Consider the following 17,387-nt stretch of genomic DNA (forward strand, 5'->3'; position numbering starts at 1 on the left):
TACCGTCCAATGATATCTTTATACGTTAAATTAATTATATTACATAATGGTATATTAGTTACACAAAAAAATATTGTCCACTCTTCCATCCAATTCCATCAAAAAAGACTACAAGACGCACATACTTTATTTTTTAAAAGATTTTTTCATCATTTCAAGCCTAATCATCCTTCTCTCTCTACAACTCATGGTCGAAAACCTACATAAAAGAAAATAGAAACAACTTTTACTTTTTATAATCAAAAAATTGGGTATGGGTATTTTCCGATGAACAAGCCTAGCCTCTCCCAAACCTAATCCCAATTTGTTTATTTGATTATTTTAGAGAAGTGATAGACCCAATTTTCAACCCACCCAAATCCCTATCCCCATGCCAATATAATCATAAGATCAAAGTAATGCTATTTGGCCCAAAATAATTGACTAAATTTCTTTGACCAAATGAAGTGGCAGCCATCAATTAGGTGTCTTGACCAAATGAACAAGTCTATCCGCTTCCAATTTTACTCGAAATTTATTATTATCAAATCTTAAAAAAAAAAAAAAAAAGAGGTCTTTTATATATATAGGCTTATTTACTATTTCACTCCCTGAAAGTAACTTCAAATCTCACTTTACCCCTTAAAGTTTATTTTGTATCACATTAACCTTTGAAACTAATTTTCGTATATCACTTTGGCTACTTTATATTTTTACAAACTTTGAAAATTAATTAAAAATAGCTCCGGACTCAGAAAAATACATGAAAAATTCTTACGGACTCGTTTTGACTAGTACTAATTTACTATGAGGTCAAATTACCAATTTTTCATCCGAGTGTTTCCAAAAAAATAAAATACTCTAGACTATTTGGAAATTCATAGGATAACCTTCCGAACTCAAAAAAAATATGAGGTTTGCACCGTTGGTCTTCTAAATAATAACACTACCTTTTTTGTGAACACTTGCTATCCAAAAGACCTCTCGGTCTTAAAGGAAAATAAATTTCCCTTTATAAAAAAAATTCTAGAATTTCCGTAAACTCTAAGAAGAATTCTCTAAAATAGGTTTTTGGTCATTTCCAAAATATTTTTGAGAATTCATCCGAGACTTTACCAAAATTTTATAATTTTTATAGAGAGAAATTTATTTTAATTTTTTAGAAATAAATTTGGACTTTCCAAATTTTCTGAAAACTCTCAAATCATAGTAAATTAGAACTAGTCAAGACGAGTCCGTAAGAATTTTCCGTGTATTTTTCTGAATCCAGAACTATTTTTAATTAGTTTTCAAAGTTTGTAAAAATAAGAAGTGTATAAAGTGATACATGAGAATTAGTTTCATGAAATAATGTGTTATAAAATAAACTTTAAGGGGTAAAGTGAGATTTGAAGTTACTTTTAGGGACAAACTAATAAATAAGCCTATATATTTGTTTTTCTTTTTCTAAGTTTTGGTGGGCGGTGGAATCTCCTGGGGGTGGTGTAATGCGGTGGCGTGTGGGACGGAGAGATGCACGTGATTGAGAATGAGACTGGATTCCCTGGAGCATGCAAGGCAACAAGAAAAAAAAAAGAAAAAAAAAAAAGAGTTTTTATTTTAAGAAAATGAAGGTCCGAAGATGGAGTCGGAGAGACAAAGAGAGTGAGAAATAAAAAGAAGGAATGGAAAGAGGATTAGGCTTGAAACGACAAAAAAACCTCGTGAAAATGAAACATGTGTGTCTCGCGTGATTTTCTTAAACGGGAAAAACTGATAGAATTGAACAAAGCATGACATTGCAAATTTTTAAAAATTAAGACGTAGCAGTGCAAATCTTTAGCAGTATAGGTTCTTGAGGCCCAACTTATGTAGTTGTGTGATCTGTGGCCACCTATTTCCAAATCTTAGGATTAGGACGAAACTGTAAATGGATGTCAAGAGTCAAGACCTATTTCTTCATTTGCTGCTTTTAGGGCCCACTAGCTCCGAGCCACTTCACTTGGGGAATTAAGAAAAGAAGCTCCAAGCAATCAAGCCATGGTGCCTAACCATGGGCTTCCTTTTTCCTAACTCATTATGTGAATTACCAAAAAGCTAAGGGAATGGGGTCAGATCACAGATTGGAAGCTAGACTTCACAAAACCAAAAAAGTAGACGGTTTCTTTCTGGAGATACAAACACAATGAAAGCATTGTTTCACAATGAAAAGAAAAACCTACACAGCAGTCTTTTTTTTTTTTTTTTTTCCGAAACCTACACAGCAGTCAATGACATTAAAAATTTAAAATATCATAAAAGAAAAAGAAATGGGAAAATTTTGCAAGCCATTAAGATATCATAACAGGCACATGCATGGCCAGACATCCATCCATATCGTAAACTAAGATCATACCCACTCAAAGTTTGTTTCTTTAGGTAATATTAAAGCAATGAGGGAATCAGGTGGAGTTGGTGCAATAGAGAGCATAGAGCAGATGTCATTCGAGTATGGCAGTATGAAGAGAAGCCTCGCCCATATGGATTTCACAGCCGGGATCTTGATCACTCCCGAGCATTCTCTCTGCTTCAAGTATGATATAAAATCCTGAAACTGGGGAACAGTATTGCAAGACTTAATATAAGTGGTAGATAGAGTATATGTACAAATATACAGCTCAAAGATCTTCATCTTACAACATTTGTCATTCAATGCTCACATTCACATAGCTGAAGAACAGACATATTAGGAAGGCAGGTTAGGAAGTTAGGAATTGAATGAGTCACAATATGATGTCATACTTGGGATGTTTATGAACTTTGATTAGACAAGGACTGAATACATTAATTTTTGCTTCCTTATTTACAAATCTTGGTAAATTATACTCAAGGCCTCTACAAGAAATAATTTACACAATCTCTAACAAACATGCTTTCATGGAAACACTTCAAAAAACTGGATTTCACAAAGAATTCAAATCTGAAATTTTTCTGCGGGACAAGAACAGAGCAGATTTTTATTCTTCTACTGACAAAGAGACAAAATCAGCTGCCATCCCAATAGACTAGGACTATTCAATAGCAAAGTAAAAAGGGATAACTTACGCCTTTATGGTCGCCTGCAGAAGATGGGATCAATCGACATACTTCCCTCTGCATCACACGTTAAAGAAAAGACTAAAAATAAATAAATTTGGAAAAAGGAAAAGAAGAAAATTAATTTGATGTTAATATGTAGAAATTCAGTCTGTTCAGCAATTAAGACAGAACTCAGTAGGTAGACCTGGGATCAATGTTCTCAGTTTGTAACACAAAAGTTTACGGTACATTACTGAAAGGTTAGTACCATAGTAGGCCCTATAAGTCCATGTATCACACAAATTTAACACATGTACTGTGTCGTTTTCTTTCAGTTTGACCAAACATAAACATCTTTATCAGAATCTTTGGTATCATCTATAGCAACAATGACGGTCAATTTAACATGGATTCACCACATGCCAATTTATGATCCATAATTGATGTTAACTAGTAAAAATTCTATTACCTTACATTCTCTATGTGTTGTCAATTGTATAATGTAGATCATCTTATAAAAGCAAACAATATTCTACATTATGCTTATTTGATTCTGAAAAACTCATAAAACAGAATTTGGAAAAAGATATATTAGGCACTCAAATACACGCGCGTGTGTGTGAGGGGGGGGGGGGGGGGAATTTACTGAAAACCTACCAACCTGACCACCCAACCCAGTCGGATTGGGTTGGTTCGGTTTTCTGTCTGAATTTCACTCAATCTAAGTCCTAACCCGAACTACCCGACCATATTCGGTGCGTTTAGTGGGTTAGAGAATCTGGAACCGGAGAAAACCAACCTAAACCGAAGATCCAATTTATTAAGAAAAATTCCAAGCATGGGATGCATCCAACACCACTCGAACAATGGACCACTTGAACACAACACAGATAGAGCATACCAGCAACCACCACGCCACACTTGCAACTTTTGATATTAGACTGAATGCAATAATTATATATTATTCCAGCAGCCATGCATGTAATTTCCACCAAACTCTCACTCTCAATTATCTCATTAATTATTATATATCAGTTAAAGGGTTATTCCATTAATGTATTAATAATTTCAGATAAAAAAGATTTTATAATTCCATTAGCACATCCTTTAATTATTTATTTGTAATTTTAAGGAAATTTGAAAGTTTTACTGAGAAATTTTTTTTTTTTTTATTTGTTTTTTTATCATTAAAGTTAGTTCCAATTTATTATTTACGGAGATTTCTCTTTTTGTAGTGTTAGAAATACAAAAGGGAAACTAGAAAAGGCCAAGGATAAACATATATGGTTCATTTTCAAATGAGTTGAATCATTTTCAAATACTGAATAAGCATATAGAATTTCTATTTAATTAACTAATCTTTAATTATCAGTCTTATACTTGTAATGAATAATAAATTAACATGGTAAGTTATCCATTTTATTTAGGGTCTTATAACTTTCACATATAAACATAGACTTAATTATCAGTCTTATATTGTTAGTCTGTCTCACCTATGATGATTAACTAATGTTCTTACATTATTTACCTTTAATTGTTTATTCAATTAAAGATTAAACAATTAATAATTATATTTGTCTCATACATGACAATAACGCTTAAGTAATCGCATCTCTTATTAGTAACTTCACAATTAATTTGAATGCTTAGCTATTAAGCACTTATGTATTTATACTTTTAAGGAAAAGTAAAAGCAACTTGAATATGGAAAACCACAGCAACATTTAACAAAATTTAATAGATATCAACTTGATTATCAAACCTAGCCACCAAAACTTAACAAAATTTAACAAAGTTTAATAGGTATCAACTTGATGACCAGCCACCAAAACTTCATTCATCTCTTTGCGTATGGGAGTTATCCCACATCGCTAGGGAAAGGATCCCGGCTTCGCTTTTTTCCTTACATAAACTTCCACATTTCCATCCAATCCCGCACAACGGAAGCTCTTGAAAGCTGACCGCTTGGGCTCTTCTGGGATCAAATGGCTCATAAAAATATTGGGCCTTTTAAGTTTTAATTGTTGCTTTAGTAATTTGGGCTGAGTTAGATAATTTCTAATGCCCAAACCGAGTACCGTCCCCGCCCCAAGATAGAGAGAGAGAGTTGGGAGTTCAGCATAGGAATATTCAGGGACATACCTTATGTGGTGGGGTGCTTGTAAATGTTGACTTCACATGCCGAAAATCTGTACGCTTGGTCATGTCTAATTTAGCAGGCCATCTGAACCAATTAGCCATAAAATTATTAATAGACATTAGTTTGTATTTGTAAACTTTAATGAGATTCTAGAAAGGAAACTATGGAAAAGAAAAGTGGTAAGTTCTTACTCTATAGGTTCAGAAATGGCATTGGAATATTTGCAAATATCTGAATCCACTCTATATGCATAAACTGTACAGTAATGAACACCACTTTTACATAACGCTCCCTGCCATTGATATTGCGTGGTTTGTCCAGAACTTTCCAAATTATATGATTCTGAGACAGGCAGGGGTGGAGGGGGTGAACGAGGTGGAGGAGGAACAAAAGGTGGCTGCGATTGAGGCAAAGGTGGTGGGGATGGGGGCAATGGAGGTGGCATTTCAGGCAGAGGAGGTGGTAAAGATGACAATGGTGGTGGTGCTATGGGCACTGAAAACATTTGATCAAATTGCTGCACTGGAGCTCCTTGTATTTGTGCAAGTGGAGTCACAGAAGCAGGAATGAAGGGAGCTACAATAGCATTACCATGAAAATTGTTGGGCATTACACCTGGTGAAATTGGGTTCAAAGGAGGATTATGATTTAAACCCCGTGGATCCCAAGAACTATTTGGAGGGTGGTAAATAGGTCTCATAAAAGGAGATGAATGAATTTGCGGTGGAGGTGGGACAGAGTGCCCCTGTGTTGGTACAGGAATGCATGGAATGCTCCCTGGTGCAGAATGCAGCTCCATTCCAGGTTTTGTATACATCCACTTTTGTTCAGTTGCACGAGAAACAACATGACTACCTAAAGTAAAATCATTTAACATACAATTCCTTTAGTATCAAAGGGGGAAAAAATAGGGGGGGAGGGAGACAGTTTCAAATAAATTTCTAAAGTTGATCACCTCCTTGTGAAGGATCCACAGCTAAGTTATTGTCATAACAATCAACTTTTCGGGTGCCAGCTTCAACCATCTCTGTACAGCCAGTAACAGCTCTGTTTGACTGAAACAAATATCCACTCTGTACTGCATTCCCCTGATTCTCAGATTTTATTTTAGGGGATACAAGCTCCATGGAGTGGCTCTCATGTTTAACTGAAAATGGTACAGTAACATGAATATTAGACATGTTTCCAGGGTTGTTGCTTCTGATGTCAGCATGTGTAGGGGTAGGCATAGATCTCACACCATCAATGTGGGATATTACAACATTTGTTGGCCCCGCACCATATGGTGGCCTGTAGTTACTCCTTTCCTTGCGATGTTGCCTGAGATGTGCCATCACAGCAGCAGCTTCTTCAGGAGTATCAAATTCCATAAGTAATGCACCTTCATTGCTAAGATCAGTGACCATGTAAGGACCCTTGCAAAGCACTTTCCTTGATTCATGCAGAATCTCATCCTTGGCCCAATGACTTAAAACATTTCCAACATAAACATGGCAACTAGAACCAACTGCAACACCATTCATAGCACCTCTAGTTCCCAGTCCTACATCCATAAACTTTATGTGCCAAGGAAAATGTCCACGCATATATTCCCGAGCCTTTATGGCATCCAGAATGTTTCTATACTCAACCAAGGCAAATCCTTTAATTGGGAAGAAACAAAATTGTTCTATTGCACCAAACCTCTCTAACTGAAACCTTACGTGAGATTCAGATGCATCAGATCCCAAAAATCCTAACCAGAGCTGTTTAGAAGCCGAGCAAATATCCATGGCTGCAACATCCCCGTCAGAATACCAAACAATTTGACTTGGTGTGGAAGTGTATGATGACACCAAATGACATTTAGGAGATTCAAAAGAACTGTTTGCACCTCCACTTGAAGATCTTAAGGAAGGTGAGCCAAAATCCAAATTTGCATCTGGGTTCCTCTCAATATGAGCATGGTTTCTCCCATCAAATGAATTACTCCTAAAGTCTAATGGAGATCTTGCAACAGGTGAAAGCCTCTGGTGGTTCATTAGGTCCCTGGGCATGGATAACCTGCTGTGTGACATATCTCCACACTCCCTAGTCTCACTGTCTGTGGACCTTGCACCGCCACTATCTTGACTGGAACCCGCAGCCGAGTGGCTATTAGTTTCAAGAGGGTTTACAGAGCTGCGAGGTTTCAGACGTTGACCTGAAACTCTGTCAGAATAAACATCACCATAATTAAGTCGTGAATTACTATCTTTTCCAAATAGTTCACCACAGGTTTCGTGTTGGTTAGAGAACCTAGGCACCATATATGGTCGATTAATAAATCTGGATGGATCAGAATCATCATCATCACTATCTACTTGATTGTCTTCTACCTCCATTAGTTCTATAAATGATTTAAAGACACCCTCCAAAATAGATTTAATATCTGATAAATCTTTAGAAGATGACAATTTACATAACTTCTTATACTTTGAGAACATCCAACTTAGCAATGATGGATCTTTGCTAAGGACCTGCATGTAAAAAAAAAAGGGAAAAGAAAAAGAAAAAACCCCAGTGCAAGAGACTGTCAGTGAAATCAAAAAAGGAATAACTATAATCATACATCAAAGCACAAATCAACAGGAAAACAAAAATGATTTGAATGCCTTATCTTCAAATCGGATTTTTTAGAATATCCCACTAATTTCTAACGACCGGCTAGAAGAACAAGGATAAACTTTATGCGAATGTGAAAAACCCCCCCATTTAGTGGTGTATACTCCCAAGTTACCAACCCCTCAACATATTTAATTTCGTTGCCAATACAGTAACTAATTTTCTAAAACTCATTGAACTTAACAAACCCTTTCCTACAGAAATTTTGCTTATTCAACTTAAGCTGAATTGCAATCCTAGAAAGACATGGAAAAGAAGTATGCATGTGATGCATATCAGTATGCTACTATCACACAAGAAAATTACATATTATAATACATGACAAACGGATTTTCCCATTTCTTCTAAGAAAAACATGAGGCAGTAACTGATATTTTCTTCATTCTCTTGCAAATGTTAGGAATTGCTTATATATTCTCCTAAATCAAGAACTTATACACCAAAAAACTATCAAACTACTACAGTTCATAATCAAATACAACAGAAAATATATAGCATGATACATTGATACCCATTCAAAATTGAGGGGAAATCTAAAAAATTACCAGTCCTAACAAGCAGCTCTTTGAAACTGAAAATGCATCTCCAAATACATGGTTGTCATCTAATGTCAGCTTCTCAAGGCTAACCTCATTGCATCTGGTGCTTGTTTCAACAGAACCTGTACTTGATTTAGGTTCATCACCAGTTTTACCCAAAGGATTCGCACCATCATTATCAAGCCTGCTAATCATTTGACTTAGAAAATACTGCCCTTTAAGAACTCCTTCTGATGCAGTGGATTTGATGAGCTCAAACCAGGCTGCAAGTAAGTTTTTAGGATAACAAAAGAAAACCCAGAGTAAAATAAGAGCATTTAACTTTGATAATTTAATCACTGAAGATTCATTTTCATCTGAAAACTTTTCTTTTAGCTCAGAAAAAATCTCAGCAGAATCTTGCATTCTCACAGTTTCTTTGCCAACAATCAGAAAGACATCCTTTCCCTCAAGAGAGGATATAAAGAAGGTGAGCACGTTCTGGAAAACTGCAGAGCAGATACCCCGGATGACAGATGATGTTGACGCCACCGAAGAAGCAGTGCAACAAATATCAGATAGACCAAGAATACAGGACTTAGCAGTCTGAAATGCAACACCGTTATCATCCTCTCCTCTATTTATCACTGCCATGCTACAGTTATGCATATTGATAACAACTTTTGCGGCAGCTTCAAGAGCAGTTGGAAAGTTTGAAGCATATCGAGGAATGAGATCAGCCACAATACGTTGTACACTCGTACAACCTGTGAAGTTAGCCTGAGGATTACCACATTGAAGGGAGCAATTTATAATCTACAGTATGTATGTTGCTTATGAGGGTTTGAGTGAAACATCTCACTCTTCGCAAACCATTCTCTCTTTTTTTTAGTCATTCACGCACTTGTGCAAGGCCAAATATAATCCAACTGGTAGCTTGACAGCAAAACAGTTGAACATAGGCAAAGTAATGGTCAAAGATGGGACTAATAGGCTAATCAGCACCTGCTGCTTCGCACAATATTTCTATGCTACTTATTTGATCTCATGCAATGCAAATTTATGCAGAATCTATAAGCTTATAACAGACAAAAACATAACCAGCGACACATGGGAGAGCGCGTAAATATAGCTGCTCATTATGGGGGATCCAGCTGCATCGAGTGGCTAAAGACTTGTATTTGGGAACAACATTTTCTTCTCTACTGAAACGATAAAAGTTTCATTTCGCTTAAACAAACTCAATAGATATTCCCAAAATTTTCTTTTTCCTATTTTGAGGGGGAAAATGCTTGACTTTCAATCTAAGCTCTATATCACAAACCAGGGGCTGCATAAATTGCCAAAAAGAAAAACCCTAACTATGAAAATTTCCTTGATTCTTTACTAAAATTAACATAATGCCAACAATAATCACCCACTCTCGGTTCTCTAAAGTCTCAGTACCAAAGGCTTAGCATCCAATCCAGTATAATTCACAATATCAAATTTTCTAAAGGCTTATCAGCAACCAAACGGAGCATTAACAGAGCTTAACAAACCTCTCTTCTCTAAAATCAACTCCACTCTAATCAAACAGAGTAACAGTTTTGTTTAACACTTCCACAGTTGCTTGAAAACAAACAAATTGAAACAGGCAGGGGCAAAAGGGTGAAAGAGTAAAAGCCACACTGACCTCTCGAAGCAGTAATGAGAGAGAGATAAGCTTGCTCCAGTTCAGGCGTGAGAGCAGAGTCCTTCTTCGAAAGGCAAAACTTAAGCCGCTTATAGCACTCGTAAACGATTCGAATCTCATCCCTGTTTCTACGTTTCTGGAGAATTTCCTCTTGAGCTCCGGCGGTCTGAGGTTGAGGTAGGGTTTGTGGTGGTGGCTGTGGCTGTGGCTGTGATAGTGGTGGCGATGACAATGGCGGTGGCGGTGGTTCGGGTTGAGGTTCTTTGAGCTTTCGCTTCTTCGGAGGTTGCTCTCCCGAGGCCATGGGGATTGGGGACGGCGGTGGCTCTCTCGGGTGGCCGGTGGTGGGTTCGAAGTTCGAGTCTTAGACTCAATGTGACTCCGTTCTCCCTTATGAGGAGGGTCCCTCCAGACTCATCCTACGCGGCTTTCTAGTTTTTGTACAGCTGTTGCTCATGCGCGCGGAGGTGGCCCAAGCGTTTTTGGCGGTTTTATTTCTGCGACGACATAAAATAATATGGCGTAAATTGGGGGGAAATAAGGAAATTCACTTTTGGCGTGTTTCTTTGATTTGGATAAATTTATAAGGGGTTTTTTTTTTTCAAATTTGTTACCTGAACTATTAACTGTGTCTCAATTAAGTACCTGAATTTTTATTTGTCTCTATTAAGTACCTGAACTTTATTTTGTACCAATGTAGTACCTAAATTGAGTTCCGTTAATAAAATTGACGAAAGTGAGTCATGTGCTTTGTAGGTGACCACATATCCAAGGTCAATTTAGTCATTTCATATGACTACTTTAATATCTTCTTAGTCACTGTACTTTCATTTGTGGTCAATTGAGGTCAATGAGAAAGAGGAGAACTTAGGGTTCGCGCAACTAACTAGATGATGCATATCCAAATATACATTTGCATACCACAACCAGGCATGGCCCTCTATCACATATTTCAATAAACATAGTCTTCTATCTACCATAAAGCCACCAAACATTTGTTACAAAATAGTAAAAAAAAAAAAAAACATAGCATTGCCACAACCATACACTACCCATATCCTAAACCCCATCGCTCACAAAATTTGTAATCTACATTTGGCTTATTCTTTTTTCCCAATTAACCACATCAAGAATATCATCACCCTAGATAAACTAGAAATAGTCATAACACATTTACCCAGGTTCAAATCTTTGAAATTTCTTCTTCCATCAATGGATAATCAGTTGGTAGTTAAGTTGGAATAAAATGAGCTTCTTTTCCTCTCTTTTTTATGCAATTTATGTCATAAATAGGTGAAATTTGGTGGATGAGAGCTTAGTTATGGTGGGGAAGAAGGCATCAACGCAGGAAAGAAGGTGGCAATGGTGAGAAAAAGGACATGCTGAGGAAGAAAGATGATGGGTAAACAATCCCGCTTGAATTGACTAAAAAAGCCTTGAATTTCACAACTTCCGTTAATTTTATTAACGGAAATCAACTTAGGTACTACATTGGTACAAAATAAAAGTTCAGGTACTTAATATGGACAAATAAAAGTTCAAGTATTTAATTAAGACACAGGTAATAATTCAAATACCAAATTTGAAAAAAATCATATTTATAAATTTAATAGTGGGATAGTAATCATAGTATGAGTAAATTGTTTTATAATTAGGCCCCGTTTGGGATTGTAGTGGAGGACCCAAAAGCTGCTGTAGATGACAATTCTCAATCACTTACAGCAGTTTTGGTATTTAGTAAAAAAATAAAAAACTGTTTTTCCCCACAATTCTCAACTCCACACAACAAAAATAGAAAGCAAGTTTCTAGGTGCTTTGGAAAGCTGCAGTGACTCACAACAACAATGAATATTTTATTTTACCCATAATACCCTCATTGATTTCTATGATTTTTATTTGTTTATTTTAAATAAAAAAATATGTCCATTGTTAGTTATATTTATATTGTGATAATTAATTATAATATTTTATTTATAGGATTAAAATTATAATATACCTAAAAAAATAATAGGCATACTTATTTAATAATGTTGTTCTTAGAAAAATTAATGCTAATAAAAATTTGTAGTAAAAAATTTCAAAAACAAGTAAAAAAACATATTATTTTTACTAAACAAATAAGTGAAATCCACTTTCAGTATTATGTCCATTTTAGTAATTATACACAGTCACAACATTTTTATATTAATATTTACCAAACACTTTGATACTGTTTTTTGCACTCACAACACTTTTGAAAACATAGTTTACCTAACACTCAACTGTTTTACTTTACAGCTGACTTTACTTCACAGCTGTTTTACTTCACATCTGTTTTTTCTCACAGCAATACTAAATTGGCCCTTAATAAGGTCACTCAAATCAAATGAGAAAAATTTACCTATGTCATAGATAGAGACTGATTTGACATCCCAATATATAGTCTGTTTAAAAATTATAAATTTTTTTATGTATTTGAATTATAAGAGTATAGGTGTCATTATGTTATTATATTGAAATTCTAAATAAATTATATTCTTGTTGCAGAAAAATTTCTCTTCACTCAAATTATTTGAACTTTTTCAAAAAGTAGATCAAGAGAGGTTTAAACTTAAGCAATCCTACTATAGAGTGGTTAACAGTATAATTTTTTTTCTTTTTAGGGATATCAGGACTGCAATGCTTTTTATTTGGCTCATCAATTGTATCTAATGTTTTTTAAGATTACACAAATTATCTATAATATTGAAGAGTTGGTTTTATTCAATTCAGTTGGTATTCTTCCGTACGAATTTTCATAATCACTAGCTTTCCATATTTCCCAACAAATTAAATAAAGATCATCAGGGTTAAAGCCCAACGTTTCTCTATGAGTGGTAAATTTTAGAATCCAAGTATCAAAACTAGAAATTTCTTGCTTTGGAGGCTTGTAGTTTATTTGGGATGCAAACTATGCATAACTTAGAATGTTATTAGTGAGAATTTCGAATGAATAAATGTAAAAGAATTAAAATCATTCAAGTTACAAATTGAAATTTTTAAGTAACGATTTAAGATGCTTTAAGTAACAACTTAAGATGCTATTAGGCACGGCTTGAGATCCTCTAGGAAATATTTAGCAAGCATCAATGCTTAACTTGAGATGTTCGTAAGAACAATTTAAAATGAATAAATATAAAAATAATTAAAACGACTCAAGTTATGAATTGAAATTTTTAATGCACGACTTGAAATTCTCTAATGAACGACTTGAGAAGCGTAATACATAATTTGAGATATTTTTAAGAACAATTTAGAATGTATCAAGGTATAAATAATTGAAATGCCTCAAACTAAGAACTTGACTTGCGGATGCGCAAATAAAATTCGGATCAACACCTAGATTGATTATAATCCTCTACTGAAGTGTGTTGTTGCATGCCTTTCGATATGGGTAGTACTACCCACTCGAGAAATTGTACAATACAAAGAACAGTAATGCTACATTTACCACATTTTTATACCACAATTTCATACCATCTTACATGGCATCCATACATTGGACACTAAAAATTAAAAAATAAAACCTAAAAAAGAAAAAGGAAATACCCTTCCAGTAAAGTAATGACACATCAGGTGGGATACAAATGTGGGAAAAAAAATGTGGAACAACTAGCATTATTGTACAAAGAAATAGTCTATCTAACTTTTTTTTTTTCAACATATCTTGTATTGGAAAAATCCAATGGTTTAAAATTATCTCTCATTTAGAAGATTTTAAAAAACTAGAAAAAGAATAAATAAAAACATAAACCCAACCCAACCCCACCTCCTCCCCTCCCCGGCAGTCGATGACCCCTCTCTCTGTCTTTCCTTTTCCTTTCTGCAACTCCAGATCGCCGCCGACGACGAACAAAAACGATGAGCTCCCTTTGCTTCTCTTCTCACCCAACACCCACTTGTTCTCCGTGCAAAAATGAAAAAGAGAATGATAGAGAGAGAGTGAGTGAGAGAGAAGTGGTGGCCGGCAGCTGGCGAGTGGAGAAGGAGAAGGTGGGGATGGGTTGCAACGGGTGGGGGTGGGTTTATTTATTTATTGTTTTTTCAGTTTTTTTAAATCTTTTAAATAAAAGATGATGTAGCATGTTTTAAACCCTTGGATTTTTCCAGTGGACAAGATATTGTTGAAAGGCATGCAACAGCACACCCTCTAAGAGCAGAGGAATAAAATCCATGCTGCATCCTACTGTACATCATGCTTCTAAACATTCATTATGTTCTTCCAATGAACAGTACAATATTGTCTTACTATTTTTTCTAAACTTTTTATTCCCAACTTACTGGACATTTTACATTAAATTATACCATATGTTTTTCTAATGAAATGATGTTATGAGCATATGACACACGGTTTGGAAAAAAGTCTTTAAAATTGGGATACATAACATTTTAAATAAAACACTGATTAAATCCAAATTATTATTAATTATTATTGTTATATAAACAAAGATTCCTAATTATCAATTCATAGGCATGTTTTATGCTCTGATGACCAACCATTGTAAAACTCGAAAGAAGCATGTTGTTGGGCTGGCACATATATTTTCTATAACCTTGAAATAAACAATGCGGATGATGACTACAAAGCCTTGCAACTGATAATAAACATATATCCAATGAACTGTTCACAAATGTCTCTGGATCCTTAAACCAGGTCAAAGATTATATGCTATTAGATGCTCGATATATAGATATAGATTTATGCAACTTATGCACGATCGTTATTAATTTATTTCTATTTTGTGGCCAGATTACATCCAGTGAACTTAGAAAGATGCCACCAGATGCTTCCTTAAATCAATATCTGTGTGCTGTGGAAAGTTATTCGGTGTTTTCAAGCACATGAATCCTTGAATCAGAGGCAAGACAATACTGAGCATTCTCCTCGTGATTGAAACTGGGATTTATTTAGCTTAACCCATTACAAGTTAGGAAATTAATTAATTAATATACCTTAATTTTGTTTTATCAGTTATATATTATATATATTGATAATATATAATTATCAATTAATTAGAAAAGGGAAGGAAAAAAAAAATACAACAGCTTCATGCTGTGTCATAGAAGTGGAGAAATCTTCTGCAGGTTGAGAATATCCATTCCATTATAAGCAATAGGAGCATACATCCACATGTCATCAGAGCTCAAAAGCTGTATATACAAAAAATACAATCAATAATCAGTGATTTTATATATATGTTCATGTCACCACTTTATTTTGAGCAAGAAACTTGGCAATTTTGTGAAAAGTACTGCAAAATCTCACCTTGATTTGGAGCTGCAAAAACTTCACATAATGGACTGCCTCTTCCAGCATTGTGCTGATATCAACCTGTCAGACCATCCATGAACATATTAGGATTCTATATCTTTCTTGATCAACTTAGGCTTAATATTATATACAAAACCATGAACTATACTATATACTAGTACACCACTCACCTTTGTTCCATTAGGGACAAGATTCTGTAAAATTCTCAGTCTCTCATTTATTCTCTCCCTTCTTTTCTGCAAGATTGAATGGAAGAGATGGTAAGAAATCATATATATGTAGCGTATTATATTGTCAGACTATGATTTTGAACAGTTGATTAAACGAAATCACATTATGTGTTTGTTTTTGCAAGATTTAAGAGATATGTGTTATTACATACCCTTGCATAGAGGCTCTGGGGATCAGTTGCTGACCCTCTATTGGCTCTTGTCTTCCCATTCAAGTTGAGAGCTGATGATGCTTTGGGGTCTGAAGTTTCTCCTCCATTGGTCTCCTGAGAAGCATTATCATCCTCAGAGCTGTTGTAAGAACTAGAGCTCTGTCTATCGACTCCTGTGTTACTCTCCTCTTCATCTTTGACTTTGACATTTGAGTTAGCCTTCTGGCCCTTCTTTGACTTTTCATTTTTCTTACTTTTCTGTACCTGAAGCGTTTGTGAAAATGACAATTAGAAACAATGCTACAGAAACAGAAACGAGTCATTACATAAAACTTCAATTAAATGATACTTACATCTTTTGCCAAACGGGGTTTCTTCTTCAGATTATTCTCAGGAGTCACATTGGTATTGGATTTTTCTTCTGCTCCTGCAAGCAATTCTGGCACATCATCATGAACCCTTTTGAGCTCCAATTTGTCACTGCCAGAATCTTCATTGTTACACACAGCTCCTTCCATCACAATGTCAGTGAATGCTGGGATGAATGACCCAAAATTCTTTTCACCATGAGTCATACAACCATCCATGGATGCAGAGATATCATTATAATTACCAAAGTAGTAATTCTCCTGGTTCAGAATGGCTGCAAAGATGCCTGCACTACTACTACCATGACTACCATAACAACTACTTTCTTGAGGAGGAAGATAGTGCTGCATATTAGAGTTGACATGAGTATCTAAAGGGTGGAATAAGCTTTCATCAGCTTCAGGATTGGGGCAAAAGGTAGATGGAGTTTCAAAGTTGAACCCCTCAGTGTGTTGGAAAGGATTGAATGAACCCTGAGCAAGAAAATGTGGGGTGAACTCAAGCTGATCTTGATCAGTAGAGAACAATCTGCTAAAGGAGTCCCATTCTCCATCAGGAAAAACACCAAGAGACTCCATCTCTGTAAGTGTATGGAGAAAAGGGTATAGTACTATTGTATTTGTGTACTAGTAGTGGTGAAGCTATTAGAATTATTAGCTCAATTGCACTTAGGACAAGCAAGGACTACTTGTACATTTATATACCCAACCCCAGAAGTCCCATACAAAAGAATGTTAGTAAGCATTTGACTTCACTCTGTATATGCAAATTCTTAATTCCTAATCATTGTTGATGGGCCGGGGTAGGTCCTAATTCTCTGTAACTGATTTCAGGAGTCCACTGTGGGGCCCTATAACCAGGCAAAGTACAACTCAGAGGGGGCCAAGTTCATGCAATGATGGACTAAAATAAGAAAATGCTTCAATGGGGTTTAACAGACCTTAAGAGTTAAGACCCTGCTGAAAGATGCACATCATTGTGACAAAAAAGGGTCCAAATTGTAATCATTGAGAGATCACAGGTCAGTAAGAGTGATTAATTATAATTAGTCCCTCTAAACTTGTGATAATGTTTTAAAGACTGAATTAGAGTTGGAGCATGCGCGTGGAGACAAATTAAAACTTATAGCATGATTTGAAATTGTGAGAACGTGGATGGCCTTCTTCAATATAATAAAGGCTGCAGAATTCTTTTGGATGAATAAAGAAAATGCAGCAAAGGACGGCCACATCGTGGGGCTGAGTCTGACATTCTATAAACTACTCGAAACCCCTCGACAAGGTAACCGCATAACTCGTTCTTTGTCTTCTTTTTGAGGCCTTAAACCTAACTAGTGTTGTGTTCCTCAGCCACGC

The 17,387-nt window shown here is 35.5% G+C and overlaps 2 protein-coding genes across 6 annotated transcripts; both read right to left on the reverse strand.

The window, feature by feature from the left end:
• Positions 1-2,174: 2,174 nt before the first annotated feature.
• LOC147278671 (nucleic acid binding protein) lies at positions 2,175-10,390 on the reverse strand. Of its 4 annotated transcripts, XM_086250041.1 has the most exons (8): positions 9,992-10,390; positions 8,841-9,083; positions 8,344-8,600; positions 6,111-7,653; positions 5,347-6,010; positions 5,158-5,239; positions 3,043-3,090; positions 2,175-2,551 (listed from the first exon to the last, which is right to left on the reverse strand). In XM_086250041.1, exons 1-8 carry the CDS (start codon positions 10,293-10,295, stop codon positions 2,348-2,350), a joined length of 3,345 nt encoding a protein of 1,114 aa, XP_086106167.1. In that variant the 5' UTR covers positions 10,296-10,390; the 3' UTR covers positions 2,175-2,347. The 4 variants fall into 4 exon arrangements, with proteins under 4 accessions (XP_086106167.1, XP_086106165.1, XP_086106163.1 ...); XM_086250039.1 differs by having other exon boundaries at positions 8,428-9,083; XM_086250037.1 differs by having other exon boundaries at positions 8,344-9,083.
• A 4,677-nt stretch (positions 10,391-15,067) lies between these two features.
• Positions 15,068-16,610, reverse strand: RSL4 (root hair defective 6-like 4). 2 transcript variants are annotated; one of them, XM_086252430.1, is made up of 5 exons: positions 16,017-16,610; positions 15,664-15,921; positions 15,452-15,517; positions 15,276-15,341; positions 15,068-15,160 (listed from the first exon to the last, which is right to left on the reverse strand). In XM_086252430.1, the coding sequence occupies exons 1-5, from the start codon at positions 16,608-16,610 to the stop codon at positions 15,068-15,070; spliced, it is 1,077 nt and encodes a 358-aa protein (XP_086108556.1). The 2 variants fall into 2 exon arrangements, with proteins under 2 accessions (XP_086108556.1, XP_086108554.1); XM_086252428.1 differs by having other exon boundaries at positions 15,664-15,927.
• Between the last annotated feature and the right edge of the window lie 777 nt (positions 16,611-17,387).

This window comes from Dryas octopetala, chromosome 7 (assembly GCF_963921425.1).
Source record: "Dryas octopetala chromosome 7, drDryOcto1.1, whole genome shotgun sequence".
In the NCBI taxonomy this organism is placed as follows: Eukaryota; Viridiplantae; Streptophyta; class Magnoliopsida; order Rosales; family Rosaceae; genus Dryas; species Dryas octopetala.